Source organism: Sander vitreus, chromosome 5, assembly GCF_031162955.1.
Source record: "Sander vitreus isolate 19-12246 chromosome 5, sanVit1, whole genome shotgun sequence".
Taxonomy (NCBI): Eukaryota; Metazoa; Chordata; class Actinopteri; order Perciformes; family Percidae; genus Sander; species Sander vitreus.
The window spans coordinates 24,430,151-24,453,062 of record NC_135859.1 but is presented as its reverse complement, the minus strand read 5'-3'; the positions used below and the strand labels follow the sequence as shown (position 1 = coordinate 24,453,062).

At 40.0% G+C, this 22,912-nt stretch overlaps 1 protein-coding gene across 1 annotated transcript; it reads right to left on the bottom strand.

Annotated features, from left to right (window-relative positions):
* Window positions 1-1,306: 1,306 nt before the first annotated feature.
* ndufs4 (NADH:ubiquinone oxidoreductase subunit S4) lies at window positions 1,307-22,810 on the bottom strand. The gene is made up of 5 exons (XM_078251183.1): window positions 22,694-22,810; window positions 19,727-19,805; window positions 3,361-3,533; window positions 2,979-3,052; window positions 1,307-1,513 (listed from the first exon to the last, which is right to left on the bottom strand). The coding sequence occupies exons 1-5, from the start codon at window positions 22,774-22,776 to the stop codon at window positions 1,410-1,412; spliced, it is 513 nt and encodes a 170-aa protein (XP_078107309.1). The 5' UTR covers window positions 22,777-22,810; the 3' UTR covers window positions 1,307-1,409.
* Window positions 22,811-22,912: the final 102 nt, after the last annotated feature.

The window sequence follows — 22,912 nt, the reverse complement described above, 5'->3', positions numbered from 1 at the left end:
ATTGACAAAGTTAGTTTTTTTCTTTTTTGTTTCAAACTGAGAATGGAAATCAGTATGTGCTTCATATAAAAGATGCATTATCCTGTATTACAAATCTTACTATTTTCTTCACCATTAGGAATTTGGCAATAAACCTGAAATACTGTATGTGAAAAAGGGTGGTTGGAGTCACTTTGAACCTGACCTGACCAATATAGCTTAAATTAACTGTTTTTTTTATTTCATTTGATGGTATAATGTAGAGCTCCAGAAAATATGTTTTAGCATCAGCTGAGTGGCAGAAAATTAATTGGCAAAGATTGTTATTTTTTAAGCAAAATGTTGCTTTTCTTTGTCATACGTGACATTAATTCCCATATTTAATGCTTAATGCTTATAATGCCCATATTTAATGCTGTCTTTTTTTAACTTAGCACTGCTATAGTTTTTAATATTACCATGTCTACATTATTCTTTTATATTGTCCATATTTAATGCTGGTCTCTAGACTTTATCCTTGCACTATTGGACCTATTTGCACTACCACCACGACACACACTCTCATACTGAATCACAGGGTCAGTCCCTGCCCTGTCACTGCAGGCGTCTCATGCATACATCCCTTAGTACATTCATGTAGATTTTTTATTTTATTTTTTATTTTTTTTATTTTATTGTCCATGCTATTCATGTGGATTTGCTTTTTTATCATCCTGTTTGTGATGTATGTGAATGTTGTGTGTGATGTCTCAAGACCATGAATTTCCCCTTGGGGATCAATAAAGTATCTATCTATCTATCTATCTATCTATCTATCTATAACTGAATATATTGGGATTTTGAACTGTTGGTCGGAAAACAAAACTAATTTGAAGATGTCACGTTGGGCTTTATGAAACTTTTTTTTTCTTATTTATTGACATTTTATAGACCAAACAATACATTATTCAAGAAAATAATCAGCAGATTAATCTATAGTGAAAGTAATTGTTAATCATAGGCATTATAGTTCCAGCAATACCAAAGAAATCAAAATGTTAATGTCGGAAGTTAAAAAAAGGTAGCGACGAATAATAATTCCAGTTATGCAGCTCTCAAAACACTGAAACAATTCAGGTAACCGGATGGAAACAAACACTCATTGGTTTTGGCCTCCAGATATATGTATCCCTGTGTTTAAACACGTTCTAATTGTAATATGTTCCCCTTTGTTTTGCTGTTGCACAACTCGACTCAGAGAACAAACACTTCATTAATTTGGTAGACTACATTTGGTAGTCAGTAATGAGGTGAATGTTTGACGAATAAAACAATAATGACCCAAAAGTTTGGTTTACACGTATACAATTATTAATTTATTGACAATAATGATACAGATCTGCTGTGGGACAAACTGAGGTCAAGCCAACTAACAGATGGGTGTCTTCAGTTTACTTAGCAGACCTCCTGGTCCTCTTGTTCCAGGAGAAGTTTGCTCCGTAGGATTTGACCCGGGGCTTTGCGCTCCTCTTCTCCGTTATATCGTAGCTCCAACCTGAAGGAAAAACATCAGAGTAGGTGATGGGGGAGAGAATGTCACGTATATTCACTTTGGATGAGTTCCAAACACGATGAGGTGTTTTGTAGACATCAACAGGCTGTGTGTAGTCAGAACTGCACTAATCACTTTCATGGTGCAATCAACAGAGTAAGCCAGTTTTCCTTTGCTTAGTTTCAACAAACTTTCCCAGATGGTTCAGTTCTCTGAGTCAAAGTGAACTTTCTGTTCGATATGCAAGACTGAAAACTACATCAACTGTTCTAAACTTTTCCTAACGCAAGAGGACTGTTTAGAATGGTCTTATGATCTTGATCTCTTAATGTTTTGTTACTTGAGTTCTTGTGAGGCCCACACGCTGTCATCAGACATCTTGGTTGCAATAAAGGTATTTTATCACCATCACCTGATGTCAATGCTGGTTTGAAAGACTTAATAAGCTGTGGAAAAAATAATATCAATCAATATCTTAAGAGTATGATGGTCTCTGCTAGTCTCTGGCAAAAAGAGTTGAGTTTATCTTCAAGAATCTGATTACGTGTGGCCGGGTTGGGTCAGTGGGTAGAGCAGGCGAACATATACTTAGAGGTTTATGCCTTGACACAGAGGTCCAGGGTTCGAGTCCGACCTGTGATTATTTCCTGCATGTCTTCCCCCTCTCTCCCCCCTTTCTCATCTAGCTGTCCTGTCAATTAAAAGGTGGAAAGGCCCCCAAAAAAATCAGATACGCATGTATCTTTCCTGAGAATAAACTTCATCATTTAGAGGGTTAAAAGATAGATTCTGTTTTCCAGAATCACATACCTGGTTTCCAAAACTGAATTTCTTCCATTTTCAATTATACGTTTATCCATTGATATATACAAATACATTGTAAACATTCTTATATTGTATGCATATATTATATGTATATAATTTTTATAAACAATAATGTAAGCTTGACCGTTGAAATACTGTATGTATGTATATATATATATATATATATATATATATATATAAATAATAAAATGGATGGAAGATTATGAATGATGTACGATGGGATCAAAGTGCACATTAATCCAGATTAAATCTAGTCTCCTGCACCAACCAAGTCACTCTCTGATGCAGTCAATGTGAAAAAACTTATCAGCATCCCAATCCTCCTACTAACAATGGTACCTCCTACGACTACTTCTTATAGTACTACTAATACAACTCATTTTAATTAAAAATCTTTAAAATACCTTAAATTGTGTTTATTTAAACGTTTACTTACTGTCTGGCTAACAGTCTATCTTTCCACTGAAGTCCAAGGAGTGAGTGTGTGCGTGCGTGCGTGCGTGTCATTATTGTGTGTGTCGTTTTTTTATACTGAACCGATTAGCCATTATTATTGAAGGCATTGCATTCACGGTTATATTTTGTTTTATACAAAAGGCATGCTTTTCCATGTAAAATATTGGAAGAAGAAAATTAATTTTACCATTTTTCTCAGCGAAAGCAATGGCATCTTCCTTGGAGGAGAAGGAGAGCATCATGTTGGATAAGGGATCCGCCCTGAAAGGCAGAAAGAGCTGTTAACCACACAAAGGAAATATTTGGAGGCAAATATCATTAGAAATGTTTTATAAATGTACAGACTTTATACAGAGGGTCTAAGGATAGAGGCTGTCGTATGTTGTAGATTGTAAAACGCGTTGAGGTTAATTTGAGAGTTTGGGCAATATAACTAAACTTGACTTGATAACAAAAATCATTTGGTAAAAGTATGATGAAAAAAAAGAACACAGAAAGGCACAGAAAAGAGAAATAATCTCATTTCAGCGTATGTGCTGTAGAAGTTGTCAGGTGCAGGTAGTTCTTACGTTGAGGCCCAGCCCATCAGCGGGTTCTCCCAGCGCTCTCTGGTGTCAAAGTCCATCTTCCACTTTTTGGTGCCATTGACTCCTGACTGCATGGCTGTTTTGGTGGGAACAAAGATGTGGACCTTGCGTGTTTTGATGTGCTCCTCTGGGACTCCTGTCAGACTTGTGATGTCCTGAGGGACAGACAGGAACAAAGAACACCGTACTGTCAGTAACAGAGCTGATGGGAATTACCTCATTTATAGAAAGGACCTAGAACCAAGTGTGACCTCATTCGATCGCACTTAAAGTGCTCATATTATGCTTTGGGCTTTTCCCTTTTCCTTTATTGTGTTATATATCTTTTTGTGCATGTTGTAGGTTTACAAAGTAAAAAAGCCCAAAGTCCACCCCAAAGGGACTTACCATCTCCAACAGAAAACACTGTTCGCAAACAGCTCTATTGTAGTCCAGCCTTTATTTCCGTGACGAACGTACGTCACTTTGTAACACACGTTATAATGCTCGCCTAGCTGCTAGCGTGGCACGCCCTCATACTCTGCAACTGACAAGCTAGCAGTACTTACTGCGCATGTGCGACTCCCAACTAAGATAGTATGGAAGTGAGATGTCTCACTCTGTAGCTAAAACAGAGAGCTCAACACACAGGGTGAAAAGAGGAGCTGCAGCAACGTGCAGTACAACAAATATGTTTTTTTCTGAAAATTAAACCACATAAACCTATTCTGGTACAACCTCTAACTACAATTATGAACCTGAAAATGAGCATAATATGAGCACTTTAATGCTACAAACACGTTCATGCTGATGCGATGTGAGTCCAGCTACGGAGTCGCAAACATGCGGACAAAGGACTGAATGAAAACTTTAAAAACTAATTAATACTAATAATTGTCCATTTACCCTATCACCTGTTAATTTCATTTCATTAATTGTCGTTTTTGTCCTTTAAAGCTGCCCCATCCTCTATTTTCACTATTACAATGATGTGTATATACAGTATGTGTATTGATTTGTATGTGCTTTTCTTTCTTCTGTCAAAGCAAAGTAAACGTTTTTAAAGGTGCTATGCAATAAGGCTGGGTGATACGGAGGAAATCAGATATCACGATATTATTGACCAAATACCTCAATATCGATATTGCGGCAACATTCTAGGGTTGACAATTGGTGCTTTAACAAAATATCTTCACACTTAGATTTTAGATAAATAAATAATTTAGATAATAATAATAAAGGCAAATATTAAAACAGCTAGTACTGGTAGGTTCAGAAAAGTACATCACTGTACTGTAATGCAGCCTTTAAAACCAGTAAACGACAACACTTATGTCATATCAGGATATCCAAAATCTAAGACGATAGCTAGTCTCATATCACGATAGATATAATATTGATATATTGCCCAGCCCTACTATGCAAGTAAAGATATTATTGTCCAGTAAAGATCATTAACACTACAGAGAATAATGATTATAAAATGTATATTAAGTAAATGATTTACGGAGAATTAATCAGTGCCACCCCTTTGTAAGCAATAAAACATGGAATTTAACTCAAAAACAAAACAAAAACCAAAAGCAGTCAAAGCATCCTATTTATGCTACCATGTGTATGAAAATAACAAATTGACATGTTTTTGGTTGCAGAGCAGCCGGCGGTCTTTCAGAACCATTCAGACTTTCATTTGACTTTGTGACTGATCTTGGTCTTTTTCTTCCTCTACAAAGAGTTCATGTAAAGATATATGTGTGTGTTTGTTGAGAAAGGTCATCTGACAGCTTGCAGGTGTTACAAAATACAACTTGAAGCTCTGGCGACAGGTTCTCAGTGTAGAAAAATGGAGTTAGGAAAATGTTTAGTGGCTATAAAAAGTACTTTATATTTTATATTTTTGTACTTCACATCAATCTGTAGGGGTCAAAAATAGCTCTAATACATCTTAGAGAAGTACTTTTTATGGGTACTTTAAAATACACTAAGAGCTTGGATTGTATTTTTATTGTTTTTGAGATCTGGTGTTAATTTTTGTCACTGCCAACACAACTGTTGCAACTACAAATACAAATAAATATACTAGTATAGTACAAATACTTTCCTGTGCTTTTTTTAACCTGTCAGAATTTTGCTATGATTTAGTTTAGTTTTTAGTTTACAATTTTAGTATAACTGAAACCCAAGTTAAGAATCATAGATTACATATGTGAAAGGGTTGATACTGGATTCAGAAAACAAATATAACATAATAGCCATCTTTATGCCGTTATTCATACTGTCTTGCATCGAGGTGGATGAAATTAATGCCTAATACTTGAGGTGATTTATTCCAGACCATCAGAAAGTAGGCCAACGCGGCAAGAGAAGGAGGAGGGGCCTTCGGGCATACTAAATGCATATTCCTGAGCAACTGGAGCCCCTTCAGGCTCCTATCAAGGATCTGGTCCAATTCTTCAGGGAATTAGCAAACAAGCAATGGGAAGTCGGCGACAAAACACAGACCAACCTCCCAGCACGCAGGCACCAGCCACCCAAGACTGAGGGCTTTCCAGGGCGCTCTCCTTTCAATACAAGAATTTTACACATTTCAATGGCCATTACAACTTCAAAGAATCAAATTTTCATCATTGTCTGTCATCTGCCAGTTGATTTGTAGAAAGGGGGTCGTTTTGCATGAACTCCACACAAAAGCCCACCTTTCCTTTGGCAAAGGAGCTTCCACTGCTATTTAAGCCTAGTAAATTACAGGTCCAACTGCTAAACTACTGCTTGTTTCACTGAAACCTCTTTTGCCATGCTCAGAGGTAAGACCAGACTGAATTTAATCATAAACAAGATCTGCACATTGAAAAGACTGTTAAAATGAAAGGGAAAAGACGAACAAAGAGGGGGGGGAAACTTCACAAGTGCTTGGTAATTATTTCCGGCTGCCCTATCTACTTAACCTTAACAATTCCTTCTTGTCACAGAGAGGAGGAAAACATGCTCTCTTCACCCAAAGGGGGTAATGGTGGACGGTTCATGACACAATAACACACAGGACAGTGTGAGAGAGCAACTAAATCAAAGGGTGTTCATCTTGGAGGTGCAGCAGGTGACCAAAAATGTTTTGAAACATTACTTTCTGCAGGATATAAGTTTTTATTTTTAATGGATAATGTTAAAAAGATCTGTACTTGAGAGGTAAGAAAAAACTTCCTGGAGAGTTTTGGAGAAAAAGACAAGAACAATTAAAATACTTTGTAGACAGTGAACCATAACACTATTGGAGGGGGAAAAGATCATGTACCAAAAGGACCGTTTGAGTTTAGGTAAATCAAATTTGCAGTCAGAAACATTCAACAGTTCTGTGGTCTGGTGTGTTCTGGGGGATATATGCATGAAAATCCCCTCTCCGAGACACATTAGAAATTATACCCTTGGGATTAGCAGGCCAGACTATGGTTACGCGTATGTACGTTACATAAACCATAACTGACACATGAGGCCCATGTATGGTAAACTGCCGCAATAATTTGTCCAGATGTAGCAGACCTTAAATCACATCTTAGGCGTGGATGAGCACAAAAGGTTCCTCATGAATGAGAGAGGATGTGTCAAAACAAAAGCTCTGAAAACTGAAAACACTCTGCTCATTATCTGGCATTGTTTGCAAAAATACGAGTCTAGACTTCTATGATACTTGCATGCATTACACTGAAAGCTAGGAGGGTTATCGGCATAACAGACTCACCCACAATACCCGGATTCACAAAGGGAATGATTGGGGCTGGAATGTGGTGTGTTCCCAGGAAGACTAGAGAGGGCCATCACAAAAGGAAAACCCACTCGGTGGGCACTTTTTCTTCTGCCATGTACAGGAAGCAAAATGAGAACTATCAAGTTTGACACTATTCACAGGGCCTTCACGGGGCCCTACAATACCTGGCTGGGCAGGCAGAATGCTGGGCTTAAGAAAGGGGGGGAAAAAGGCTGGCAAAGTCTCCGTCACGTGAAAGCGTGTCGATATTTCTGACACCTCCAGGCTACGTGCCAAATAAAGAGCATAGGGGCTTGTCGCTGCGGGGCCGCTGGGCCCACCAGAATGCTGAAAGCTGGTACCCCTAATGCTCCAACAGAGACCTGGGACAGAAGATTTCGGTGTAAACAAGATTCAAAGACCTCGATATGCTTAAGTGGTGAAAACTGAAGGAAATAACAAGATATCAAAAAGAAAGGAAAGTATAGGGAATATTTTTCTTTTGCTTGGTTGCCTCTAAATCAAAACATTTGTGGAAGGAACTGTATTCGGAATAATGTGAATGAAACAGAACTTTTTCAACTTTTCCATCTTGGTATTAATTTCTCCACTTACAGAAGTTTCCTTCATATAAGCTCTGGTGTAGATCAGGAAAATCAATTAAACTGATTACAATATGTGATATCCATCTTATTCCACTTGGTAGAATCCATTTAAAATATTTGAAAAACCATAAGAGAAAGCTATAATGCTATAATCAGACAAAATTACTATTTTGTTTCACTTAATTATTCAGCATAACGTCCTAGCTTTTTTCTGTTTGGGTTGTTACCAATAAGTAGTGGATGACGAATATTTCCCATCACATCAGTAAAAGAAATATGCTGATATACATTTTGTGAAATGCATTTGTTGGCTTTCTAGGCTAGAGTTAGATGAGATGATTAATATCACTGATACCGTTAAATATGAAACTACAGCCAGGAAACGGTTAGCTAAGCTGTATAGAGACTGGAAACAGCTCTATGCAAAGTTTAAAAAATACAGCTTTAAAGCTCAATAATTAACATGTTACATCTTAGTTATTAAAACCAAACGACGGCTCGCATAAAAACAACAGGTTGTGGTTCCACAGGGAGTTTTGTGTTGGGCTATTTCTCGGCTGGGAGCAGTAACTTCTGGTAAGGAGTCTAGTTGTCATAGTGAGGTTGCCAGGCAACCCACTGTTGTTTCACTAAGTCAACCAACAACCTGTATAGCTGCGTCAATCTCATCCATGCTGGACAAAAATAGGGGGCACAGGAGGGTGACATCTCTATTCTTAACCCCGCCTACAAACCTCATTGGCTCTTGTTTGTCAAACCAGAGAAACAGCTGTCAGTGAGCACAACACACGACCAAATTGGGCTGAAACCAGGCAAATAGAAATCATCTTCCTCTAGAACTGTATGTGTCTTCTAGCCACTACTGTACCCAAATCGTTTAATACATCTGGTCAAATTCAGATGATTTGCAGGTGAATATTTACATTTGCTGCAGTTAAAAAGTGGTTTGCCAGTAAAAACATGTCCCTAAATAATGATGCATCATTGAAAGAAATCCCATGAGCGTTTCAACCAGACAATTTTGCTGAAAATATTGATTGCATGGAGAGGTGAGGATAACGGTTCATACCGGGGTACTTGAGCATCCTGGGGTTTGGCAAAACGTAGACGAGGACTTGAAAAAAGGCGGATATCAGGACCTGGTCTTCTGAATACATTACTGTTCATTCACTTAGTGAATTGAATAGCCCTGTCTTTTTCAGTCAATCACCTGATATTCCCTTTGCGCCTATTTAGAAAAAGAGGATCATTTCAAACCTAAAATAAACCATTAAAAAGAAAATTCACATCTGTTCTTTCAATGATCCTGGACGGCTCAACTATGATTAACTCCCCAATAAACCAGAGAAGTGAGACTGTGTGAGGCAGACATTAAGTTACTTTATTTACTTTTATTAACTCATTAATTGTTTAAGTCAGTTCATGAAGCAAAAACATTCTCTGGTTACAGCTTCTCCAATGTGAGGGTTTGCTGATTTCATATTGTTGGAAACAAATATCTTTGGGTTTTGGACTGCTGTTAGGGCAGAAGAAAACTTTTAAAAGACATCACCATGGGTTAAGGCGACGTTTTATCACAATTTCTTTTCTTTTTTTAGACAAACCAAATAATCAATGAATTGAAAACATAATCAACAGATTAATCTATATAATAATGAAAGCAATCGTTAGTTATAGAAGTATAGCCCAGATACAGGGTGAAATTGTCTACTCATTGGTACAGGTGGTCCTATTTTTGAGAGTTTACAAATCTAAACTGAGGTACAGAGTGTATTTCCCTGTTAGTACAGTAACCAAACAGTACTACAAATAAACAAACAAAGGATGTCTGTGCATGACTGGTTCAGACAAAACTACTACCACATTGTTTTGGGTAATGGTGAACACCGCGACAGCTGTGACACAAGTACAGTGTAGCCTATCTTAGCACAAACACCCGTATGCCAAAACTGCAGCTCGGCAGCCAGGAAGGGTCATAAGGTCAGCCGAGCTGAATCATGTTGAGTCAGCATGTGGTGAAAGCCCAAACACATCACCCTTAACCCCCCCACTGTCCAGGCAATAACCAGACCAAGAGGCTCACTCATCAGCCTCCGCCAGTTCCCACCTTCAGACATCTTTGAAGTGGAGAAAGCGTGCCAATTACTGATTGGACAGAGGCGGCGTCTCTAATAGAAACAAATATTATGTTGCTTCCTCATGTGTGGGAGTGGTTCAACACTGGAGAACGAGAAGCAGCTGGCATGAGGGTCATCTCGAATCTCACATTACACATACCAGCGAGGATCGGAAAGGACAGAGAAGGGGGTCATTTATGAATATGTTGGATGCAGACACACTTGTTTGTTTGTGTGTTGTACAGCATTGCAAAAGACACCAGTTATGTCTTCTTTTTTTTTATTTTTTATAAAATGCTTTATAAATAACCCCAAACTATCATAACGTATCAAGCAAAAATGCCAAACATTCTCAGGGTTCAGCTTTTCAAAATTGAGGATGTGCTGCTTTTCTCCGTTTTATATCATTGTAAGCTGAATATCTTTGAGTTTTGGACTGTTAGTCAGACAAAGCAAGCAATATAAAGATTTGTCACTTTATTTTTACATTTTATTTTCTAAATGATTAATTAAAAGAAATAGTTGACATAATAATTGATAATGAAAATAAGCATTGGATAGCAGTGCAATGATAGTACACATTTACTTAGTAGTGCACATTAAGGCTGTTACTAACAATTATTCTCTTTGTTCATTAATCTACCAACTATTCTACCAATTTGTCAATTAATTCTTTGTGCTATAGAATGACAGCAAATAGCAAAACATCAATACATCTCAAGTTCCCAGAGCCCATGATGGTGTCTTTTTTGTTGTCTGACCAACGGTACAAAACCAAAAAGATATTTAGTGTAATATCACAGACAACAAAATCCCCTTACAACTAATCAATGCATTGGCTAATTGTTCTAGCTTTAGTACACTTGTTATGTTGTGAAATTAAATATCTGTATTGTAAGGAATTATTACATTAGCTTTTTGTTGTTATGATAACCTACAATAAAAAGTTTACTTTAGAAACATTAGAAACCAGTTTACACCACTAGCATGAATAAATGGAAATGTAGGCAAACTGAAGTAGCAAGCCTTCCTTTATCTGCTCTGCAAACACAACACTTAACAGCTAGACACTTCCTAAAACTACCCAGCGTTGACAGGGCTAGAGTCCTCTTAAGAGGCTTAATCTCTATGGAAGAGAGTGTTAATGAATGAAATACTATTTAGTGGATGATACATAATAAAGCCTCTTGTCTGGCACTCTTCAAAGACCAACATCCTCTGACCCACTACTCCAAACTTGAGCCGGGAGATTTTTTGCACAAGCGCCGTATAAGAGGGCAACCAGACAAAACAGACACTTAAGTTGTCTATGTGCGAAGGAGGGAGAAAGGGTGGGAGGAGGATGAGAGGGAAAGGGGGTGGGGTGGTGAATGTGGTCTGCTCCACTGTAGGTCACTCTGTGTCTGAGGCTAGACAGGCTTAGAGAATATACACTCCGGTAGTGCAGACTTAAACTGCTTGTGCTAAATATATCCTCATAGTTGGGATAGCTGGATTTTATTGTGGTTCTGTGTCTTCGTTGTCCTACATGCTTATTTTATTGCAATTGCCAAAAGTGAAAGCAAATACCTGTCAGAAGTGGCAGTGGTTGAGGGTGCTTTGCCCAATGACACTCTAAAAACACATTTAATTCTGCTGAAATTGAGTGTCACTAAGCAAACTGCAAATCCAACTGAATAGCTCTAAGAGGGAGATGATCTTATGTTTACCAGCTTCCTTTGAGTGACTTCTGTATCAGGGAAGTTTCTGATACCTTTGCATGATAAATCTTGACTGACAAAGTCAGGCTCTTTTAATCTGATTTCAATTTAGGTCTTTAAAAACAACAAACAACAACAACCTGGCTTCAAACTCCACGACGTTACCACAATCAAACCCGACATCTTTTGTCCAGATGTGATGTTACTCGTCAAGCAAGCATTGTGCTCTAAATATGCACAAAAACAAAGATTTCAGATTAGCAAATTTAACATGCCAAGGATCAAATGGTCCTACAAATGTAATACTCTCTTCCTCTCCCCCGTCTACCTCCCTCCTTCCCCGCAGTCTAATAACTGTCCTCCTCTGTCTCGTAAAACCCTAGTGCCTTTAGAGAACTCTATAACAAGGCTTCACAAGCCCTTTAAGATTATGGTGTTGTCTTTATGTCGAGAGAGGGAGTGCACTTGGCCACAGCTGAAGCAGGAGTAGATGTTCAGGCATAAGTGGGAGATGTTTTATTATCGCATATTGAAGCAGCTGCTAAGGTTTTAACCGCAGTTGTTTCTGCAAAAGGCCAGAGAGTAAGGCGAAGGCCTGACTCTAATTGAAGGAGGTCGCAGACATTCCGTGTAAAGCCGTGTATCAGTGGCCAGCCAGCCGGACCCTGGGAGCTGCCCAGCATGCTTAATCAAACAGTAATTACAAATGAAAGTAGTGGGCACTGTAGGGAACCGCTTTAGGCAGTGGAGCTCCATCACGCAGGTATTTTTATTCAGGATTATATCTGAAATTGAGATAATGCCTTTAAAGTTTTGCTCAGACAAATATCAAACTTAAGATGGGTTTGTCATTCGTGTGAGCTTTAACAAGGGAGAAAAAAACTGTTGAGAACCGCAGTAGGGCTGCTATAAACGATTGTCCCATTGTTGTTATTTTTATCTGCTGTCTGCGATGTTAATAATCTATCAATTGTTCTGTCAATAAAATGTCAGGAAATAGTAAAAAATGGTCATCACTAAAGTCTATGGTGACATCATCAAGTTGTGTGTTTTTTTTCTGACAAACAGTCCAAAACCCAAAGATACTTAAATAATTTTCTGCTGCTAGGGGTCTCTCAATCAAATACAAAAAGACAGAGCAATGCCCCCATTGCAGTCAGTTTCTCTCCCAGTTAGAATCCTTTAGTGGTCATCGTTCAGGAGGTTTTTACTGGGAGCTGAACTATGCGCAGAGGTCTCCTCCTTTCCGAAACAAACACACCCAGTGATTTAAAACGTTAAGAACACGGAATGAAGCGGTTTCACGTTATAAATCTGTTTCTTTGACGCTGTTTGAGTTGGGTGATACTTCTCTGTATTTATATCACTACGAGCAACAGTCATTTCATCTATTGCTAATATAAAAACATGTAAAGACCCTTTAATGACAACAGTTGCCCATTGTGTCTGTAGCCTCCTGAAATATTGTTCACAAATTCCATTAAAATCCTCTTCACTTGATTTGTTCACATTTTTGACCTACAGGAGATTCTTGCCCTCCATAGCCTAAATTTGCCTGTAATAGAGAGGACCAAACAAACTGTAGAGACGCAAGTTCCTGCAAGGTTTGCATTTTTTGGGACAGACGAGAAATAAGGACACCAATATTAGTGACACACAAACATTCAGACAGTTTTTTTTGGAGTGAATTCAAAATATAATTTACCCAGGCCAAAATGCAACCTCATCTAAATTAGGTTATTTAGAAATGTTCACTGTACAACAAGCAGCACACCACATTCTCCTCGTGCTGCTTGAGCATTACCTATCTCAGTGGATCGAGATCTTTGATTGGTCTAACCAGAAAGCAATTTACACTTATTGACAGCCTGATGAATGACTAGCGTGCCGACATACGCTGAATTCCCAAAAGGGAGAGTGCTCTCATTGCCCTCTTCCATGTGAGACGGAGACCACTGTACTGTAAACAGCTGAGGGCCTCTCTTATTGGTCTGTCCGGGTGAGAATTAGAGTACTTCCCGCCGTCGCCAGCAACAGCATGCCACAAAGGAACCTCTGTGGCCGACAACACTGAAGTGGCCACTGTCTTTTTCGTGAGTCTCAGGGTGTCTCACAAACTTTTTTCCATGCAAGCTTCTTTTCTTTCACCCCCTCCCCATTTTTTAGAGGCCCTTTTTTTCCTTTCCTCTGCTGTTCCTCTCAGTGGCCCCTACTGAGAGGACAGAGACAGACACTCCGCCCAGCCAAAGGTTTGTCTGCCAGTATGGTCAGCTTTGCTCTGGAACAAAAGCGCACTGACGCTGCCCACACACAGCAAACCCCCCCAAACAAGTCCACAACAGACTCCCACATTCTCCCCAAACTCCCTTTTTCTCTGTTATCTCCTATCTCCGTCTTCTTTTAATGACAAAGCATTCACTTCAAAGATCCTTCTTTGTTTTGTGCAGTTGGTACATTGCTAACCATGGTCACTTCAAATGCATGCTTATTGCTGTTAAGGCTGTGCTTTAGCGCTTCCTCTAATGAAAAGAGGCACCAAGGAAATGAAAAATAAAGCTAAATACAGCTGTGCCACATAATTCATTTGAAAGGTATTTCAGAACAATGGCTTCATAGTCACCCATTGACGTGTGAAATAGCTTTGATTACACATTTTTAATTGAAACTTGTGCCTCAAGTGCTTTTGGAGCTACGCTGTGCCCAAGCCATACCAGTTGTAAGACTACTCTCCGAAAGTCATGAAACAAAGCCACAGATGTTGTCTCCAACTGCTATGTAAATGGACAAAAATACAGAATTTTAGCTTCATAGGAATTTGTGTCAAAATCAAAAATGTTATCATTCGGTACATTTACATGGACTTAAATAAGTGGTGACAGTCGGCTTTATCCAGTTATTTTCATACACATAACAGTGTTTCCCCTATATGCATTCAACTAGAGGATTAGCGCCGCTGCTTTAAAAAAAATCTTTATTTATTTATAAAACTTCGGAAAAATGTCCATCCCACTTTGTCAAGGTCCAATGTGATGTCTTTACATAACTTATTTTGTCAGTCCCAAAACTAAAGATATTCAGTTTAATATGATATAAGAGAGAAAAGCAGGAAATACCCACATTAAAACCAGGTTAACCAGGTTACTACAGTGCATGTAAACACATTACCCAATATCCTGTGTAACACACAAATTTATCTGCCCTCACAAGATGGGTATAAAAATGGTAACCCTTTTTGATATGGGTGGGGAAAAATATTTTTATAACAATTTAGCATCAATATACAAATCACTGTCTTGGGTAGTTCAACCACATATGTGAAAAAAAAGTTGTGTAAAGCCTTTTGTGGCTACAGAGGGAGCTGTGTTAAGTCTGAGAAATTGCTTCAAGTGATGTAACTTCGGTTGGGGCTGAAGACCACAAGTTTGAAAATTAAACTAATTTTCAAAAAGTGAGGTTACCAGACTTCTGTAGCCCGCTCTCATCTCTGCTTGACGCTAGCAGCTTGAGGCTAATAGCATTACTCACCTGAACCTCTGACCAAAATGTCAACAGTCAAGTTAACCGTGAGACCAACAATTTCATAGAAGTGCCGTGGAGTACTCTTTTGATCATATTTCATCATTGAGTGTACACAAATCAAAAGAATAGCTACGATACTAAAGATAAGGAGAACGATAGTTACGTTATTGTAACTCCAGATTCTATGAGTATAGGCGCAGCCCTCTAAGCTACACTACTGGGTTTATCCCTTCGTGAAAGCGCAGTCGTGAAGATTTCTTTCCCGCCCTTTTCAACTACGTCCGCAAAAACTGTATATAAACAGAGCGGACCCGTTGATCATCTCCCAACCAGCTACTGGGTTAGGGCGAAGCTGATGTAGTCTATGCCACCTGCGACACAGAGCCCACAAGCAGAACATAGACTAACTTCTTTCACTAATGCACTGACAGGAGATTGTATCAGATAAACCGTTATTCTGATAAGAGAGCCTGCCATGGCAATGACTTGGCCTAGCTGGCTGCAAGGCCCAAGCCATGAGTGTAGGCATGCATGATTAGTGCGAAAAGTACATGATTGACAAATATGGGGCGCCCGTGTTCCTCCCAGACACCCAACGTGGTGGTGGGGGGGGTGAGGACCGTAGACGAGTACACATGCAGCGGCACATCATTCCAGATTGAAGGCGTGCATGGTTAGTGAGAATTGTATCATGACTGATAATTATGGGGACACCCATGTTCCACCCAGCACCCAGTGCAGGCGGGGTGAGGACAGCAAGGAAAAACACACATTCAACGGCGCATCATTTGTCGTTGAGTGTGGACAGGATCGAGTGGGTCATGGAGGGCTCAGACATATCACGCAGATAGAAACAGATGAATGGGCATGGGGATGCCCAGGAGACCGCTGTGCAGATGTCGGCTACGGTCATGCCTCTGAATAAGGCGGCGGACGCCGACAATGCCCTCGTAGAATGTGCCCGGATGCCCTAGGGGGGCTCCGCCCCCTCCGTGTTATAAGCCTGGATGATAGCCTCGCACAGCCAGTGAGACAGACGCTGTTTTGAAAGGGCCGCTCCTTGGGAGTGTTCCCTATAATGTACAAACAGCTGCTGTGTCTTATGTCCGCCGTGCGTAAAATGTACTGTGATAGCGCACGCACCGGACACAAGCGGTGAGAAGCTGCCTCCGCACCGTTGTTATGAGGCAGGGGGAAAAACCCTTCGAGGGAAAACATTCTTGACCGAAAGGAATTTGTCAGAACTTTCGGTGTGAATGAGGGGTTAGGGTGTAAGGTGGCTGTGCTCCTGTCCCCTCTAATGGAGAGGCAGGACGGCGAGACTGACAGCACACATAAGTCGCTCACTCTCTTGGCTGACGTCAGGGCAAGGAGAAGTGCCGTTTTTAGTGATAGCAACCTGAGAGAGGCTTGTGCCAGAGGCTCGAAAGGAGGCTTCCCCAAAGCACCAGGGCTAGAGCCCATTGGGGTGTGAGAGAGCGCACGGCGGGTTTCTGACGCCTGACCCCCTTCAGAAAACGCTTCACCGGGGGGTGTGCAAAAACCGTCCTCTCTCCATAGCCTTCGTGGCAGGACGAGATAGCTGCCGCGTAGGCTTTGACTGTAGACGGAGCTAAATCATTATCCGTCCGATTGCCGTCTGTCTGCCCAGCTGCCATCCCCTTCCCCGCTAGCCTGACACTCCAGAAAAGCTTCCGCCCGCCGGTTAAGCTCTTTAGATGGCAGGCGGGCGCAGAACTGGCAGGAGACGTCGGGGGTGAGAGCCAGGCTGGTGTGAGCGGCGCCAAGGCAGGTCTCGCAGCGGGGATGGAGGTCCGGCGGCAGGATGTAGCCGGTCCGGCAGGTGGGGCAGAGGCGAACACCGCTGGAAGTCGAAAGTGGGAGATGATCAACGGGTCCGCTCTGTTTATATACAGTTTCTGAGGACATAGTTGAAAGCCCGTGCTGGACGCAAGGGCGGGAAAGAAATCTTCACGACTGTGCATGCGCGAAGGGATAAACCCAGTAGCGTAGCTTAGAGGGCGAAGCCTATACGAAATATAACTAATAATTCTGGACAAAATCACCAAGTAAACTAGATAATAAGAGCCCCAAATGTAAGATTAAGCTAAAAAATGTATGCTGCCTCAAGGACAATGGAGCAGATAACTAATTCCAATCTGTGCGGTCTAATTTACTGTAAAAGTGACATTGTGGACCCTATGTAATTTTATGAAGGGGACAAAACCCAGCTGGATAAGACCTGTACAGTATGCAAGCTATGTCTAGGGCTGGATCCGAATATTTGTTCAATGGGTATTTGATTTTCAATTTTGGGATTTGAATATTCTTTTTTTTTTTTAAAAGAGTTATACTGTGGTGTTTTGTCAGGATTAAGCTGCTTCTTAAATGCACGCTAGCTGCTGCCTAATTTATGCAGCACTATGTCATCCATCTCAGCCAAGAACGGAGGAATGTTGACTTTCAAGCAAGCAGTCTGAAGTTTGTAGAGGTCTGTATGGTTATACTGTAGCAGCCTGGTGTCTTTTTTTAGGCGATTTAATAAAAAGATAAAGATAGTATGGCTGTGCATAATGCCAATATAGTCAGGCACTGGCTGGCTTAGCATTCATTCACACACACTGCGTCAGTTGTCACTTGTCAGACAGTCCGGCAAAAACGCAGGTATTTACGTTTGTTTTGAATGCCTGCGGCAGAAAGTTGAGTCTGATTCAACTTTTGGAAAAAAAGCAACCCAACGTCAACCCGCTGTGGGAAATCATGTAACGTTAACCGGCTATCAGACCAATGGCATATGCAGAAATTGTAATTTGGGTGGGCCAGTACAAAGTGAGTGGGCCATCTTTTCCCAGAAAAGCAGCACGGTGGCTCAGTGGTTAGCACGTCTGCCTCACAGCAAGTTGGCACCGCAGAGTTCGATCACCGATCTGGGCAGAGTTCGATCCCCGTCCGGGCAGGGCCTTTCTGTGTGGAGTTTGCATTTCTTCTTGTGTTTGCGTGGGTTTCCTCCGGACATGCATGCATGCTAGGTAACTGGGACTACAGTTGAAAATTAGCTGGCTTACAACATTTACAGAAATGTTGATTAATGTGCATTGTCCTAATCAAACAAATACATCTTAACTCTTAAAAAAAGACTTGTCTATTATATCCTATTCAGGCTAAAATATATTTAGACTGGCAGAACCAGTAGCATCTTCTTTACAGTGCACAGCACTGTTGATAATTAACCATTTTATTCCACAAAGTGGCAACTAAACATAAACCCAAACAGCCGAGGTGTTAACATACTGCATGACATAGCATACATCAGACAGAAATCGCACCTGTAAGATATCCCTCGTGCATTCATTACAGCATTGTTGGTTCAGTACTATGGTCAGCTCACAAGCAGCAAATGTGCTTACAGCTTTTTACACAAATCAGTGTAAAAGCAGTAAAAGCAAATCAAAGAATGAAAACTTCCCGCCGAGCATTGTTTGCATTAAGAAAGATATAATGAAAAGTAGCCCGCACAGCTCCAAATCTTAGACAGTGTATTTGCTGCACGGCAGTGACAAGGATCAAAGAAAACAAAAACTCTGTCACTCACAGATAAGTTATCTTCTTATTTAATGTGGTGTTTCAGTTAGAAACCGTCATCAGCGTTCACGATTTTTCTTACTAAACAGGAAGATTACTTACTTACCTGTGAGTGCCGGGGTTTTTGTTTTCTTTGAATTAAGAAAGAACACAAACTCCTCTCTCGCTGATGGGCTGTCAGCTCCGCTGTGGAAATGTCTGCACATGCTGCGGAAAAGCGCGTCCTTATTTACGCTGTATTCCAACCAAGAAAACTGTGCGTACCACTTTGAGGAGAAGCCATTGTTGTGTCAGTAACTTTACAGTACATTGTCTGAAAAGCCAGCTAGCTGCTGAAGGCAGCCCAGAGCCCGTCGGAACCATAGCAACCGTCTTATATTCGGACCAATACGGTAATTAAAAATTCCAAACCAAATGCTGAAGGTTACACAAGATTCATTTTTTTTTAGTTTTTGTTGAAAATGTTTTGGGGATGGTTCAACTTCATGATCATTTTGGAGGCTGTAGTTTGGGGTATTGTTAAAAAGTATTGCATTACATAGACGGGTGTTTTATAACATTAAGTGTATCCTCAGATGGGGGGGAATAAATATAAGAAAACAAAAACCATCATAAACACTGTAACCTGATTGTGTATATTGGTACGTAACTGGTGGTCTTTGGCCAGTGGAGCCATAAAATGTACAATATGGGTATGCATTCGTTACTGATAATGAAACGGTTATGTTGGTCCATACCGCAAATTATGTTGCTTTTTGAATTTAAATTAAAGCTGATCTGAATTTCAGTGGCCCCAAAACCATCATATTAAACTAGTTTTTTACCTGAACTACATTTAGTAAACTGTTTAGTAGTTGGAGTAACTTCTTTAATAACTTCAACATCAACATCAAAAGTTGGGAGGAGTGCGAAGAGAGGATAAACTGGAGCTGGCGAGAACACAAAAAAAACAAAACGATAACTTATGCCATTACCATCTTATTGTTACAAAAGCCTACTGTCTAATACGAGCTCATTTTGGCAGCGGATTAGGAGCGGGGGGGTTGTTACAATTTTTCCAGACAAACATCAATCTCTGTGTCACGTTGACCATGGAGGGATCCTTACCAATTTCTCATCAACGGTAATAAGTTGCGTGTCTTGTCCTGGTTTCCCTGCCAGCCTCGATGTCGATGTGCTTGTAGACCTGAAAACCATTAGATAGACGTTACACGCAGAGCACAAACCGCCAAAGGCAGACAAGAAACAAAGAAGTAAATTACACAAACAAGTTGTACTCTGCAATCATTGACTATCTTAGAGAAAGTGGTGGGGTGCGGATACAGTGAAAAGGAAGAGACAAGACAAGAAGGGAACCCCCCCGCCACCTATTAGTTCTGTCTGGTGAATCTCTGGCAGACTCTCGCTCTCATCCTAATGACAGGACGTGCTTAATGTTGGCTGTGGTCAACTGTCAGGCGAGGACTGTGCAGCTCTTTGTGAATGTGCAGTCGTGTCCTGTCACGGCAACGTGCGGTCAAAGCTCAGACAGCGAAGGGCTATTCCAGATAATCACATTCCAGATAATGCCTTGATAATTGCAATTTTACATTTATTTCAAATGTATGACTTTAACATTTAGAATCACCTCTACATAATCTCATATTTCAATTAAAACATGAAGAAAACAATTTGAGCGGTGGTCTACTTCTTTTATAAATTAAATGCTTGGAGCTTTTGGCTGATGATAGGATGAAGTGTATCATTATACATGGTTACTTAATATTTTACAAAGCAACTGTTCAAAGGTCAAAGAAGAATTGACTGATCAGTCAGTCATGAAAATAGTTTTTAGTTGTATTACTCTTTAAATAGGGACCACATGCAACAGTTTGTTAAAATATTTTCTATTGATCTGCCTTTGGCCTTACTTCACTAAAGACATTTTGTTTCAAAAGCCAACTTTCTTAGCCAACAAACTGTCTCATCAAATAAAGGCATCCATTTCTTACCATGAGTATCTTTATGAACTCACATTAAGGCCATGACAACCATTGGACAACACCATGTATCTTTTGGTTAAGCAATGCAATTAAACCTGGCATCTATTATTCAATTAGCCTACCTCATTTTGTGCAAGAGGAGGTCAATGTCTAATTATAAAAGCTGAGGTAAAAAAAAAAAAAAAAAGCTGTGTAAAGAGAAAGCCTCACATTCTGTTCCGTTTCATTCTGTGAGGCAAAACAAACCCTAAAAGTAACAAAAACTGCCCTGCCTAAATGTTCACTATTTAAGGAAGCTCTGTACATGACGAAGAGCCACTTTAAGCTTGAAATGTTTAAAAAATATAGAACTTATTATAATATAATACAATTAGTATAAGCCTATGTTTAGATGGAAACGATCTGAAGAGAAAATGCAAAAGTGGCGTTCTCACTTTTTATTCCGCGTTTAGAAGAGCGTTTTGGGGGGGAAATCTGCATGCATATGGTGACGCAAAAGCGTGTGAAATTCGATGTAGTATGCACACCAGGCGGCTAGGTGGTAGTCTGAAGCACTGCCACACAACAGCACAAAGTCCACGTGCCTGCGTAGAACCTTCCTTCTACTTCTCTCCCTCTTTTTACCCTTTAGACGGGAACGCGACGGTGGAGCGTTTTTAAGATTTCCACTCTGGAGGGTGGTTTCACTTTTTTTGCGTTTTTAAGCCCCAAAAATGCCGTCGTCGTCTAAACGAAAGGCACATCTGATAAAATATTTTGTCGTTTTCACCCGCGAGCGTTGTCGTATAAACAGGGCCTTAATAATTCAACAGTGGCAGGCAGGTTTATAATCCATGAAGGTATATGTCAGCTGACACCAACGGATGTCTGCCAGGCCACATGCTTTGAGCTGAGATATACTGACAAAATAAAATATTGTTAATATTCTTCATTCAATACCTTAATATAATATGAGAATATTGTGGCTAATGTTATTGCTATTGGTGCTAGTGGTTCTCCAATATTTTGTTTAGATTAAAGAATTATAATGTGGACTGCAAACTAAATCTGTGTTGATATGATAGCCAAGCAATCACTGATTATCTCATTAAGCTTGTAAAATGAGTCAAATCTGATTAGAAAACCATCATTTAACTGGCCTTGCTGCCAGGAAAACACATAACATCTGTTTCCCAAAGTCACAGACAATATCTACTGTCATATAATTGTATCAAATGTTATAGGGTGTATTTCCCTACTCTACACCAACCCCAGATAACGCACATTCCTATAATGTACCTAAAAAAAATTTAAAGGCAAGTTTTTATTCTTGTCACCAACTCATTTACTGCAGCTGACTTCTGGGTGGTTGGCATAACTTTTGATTAAATAACGTTTTTTTTATATAAAATTTTATATTAGATAAGACTTTTTTGATTACTGTGGGTACATTTTTTGAAGCAGCACTGGATACATTTGTACAGGAAACATTACTATGAACAGATGTAATTTCAAGCATTTTGCTGGAGCATTATTATTTGTACAGTAGTGTACTGTCATTTTAAGTGCACATTACACAATGAATAACATAGAAAGGAACAGAATATGCCCAGTAATGTTATATATTATATAAAACTAACTGTGACAAATAATGCAGGGGCGTGTCTCTTACTGCAAAAAACCATGGATGTATTATAAGAACACGCATTGTGTCTAAACATAACAAGCGTTGACTGTGTCGTGTTATTTTGATGCTAGTTGTTAGCTTCCTTGCAACATCCTACATTTGACTGTAAGGTTAGCTGTTGAGTTGAAGTTAGCTGTAGTAAAACAGCCAGAGACATTGACCTTTCCAGTGAGGTCTGTTTTTCAAATAAAATTCCTGTCTCGCTGAATATATTCGTTCTGGTATGCAGCACGTGTGGAACAATGAGCAACGTTTAATTGCGTTAGCTCTTAAACTGATTTCTAGCTAGACCTAGCATTAACGTTAGCTAGCTAGTTAGCTGGCTAGCCGAGTGCTGGAAGGACACGGGATATCATTGACATCAGCTAACACCCTAATCACTTCAAAGGCTAAATATGCGAGCATGAACAATATATATGAAATTACCTGATAGGATTTAACACCAATTTATAAGCTGCATTGACCGCAGATAAACGCCCCAAGCCGAGAAGTGACATTGAGGACGCCATGATTGTTGTCAACAATGACGTACGGAGTCCGCGAAGGAACAAACAGTACGAGGAGCTGGTGACGAAGACAGCTGGCAAAGAGATGGAGGACTGATGCCAGCGGCTAAAATTACTTTATATGGATGCGTTACATACA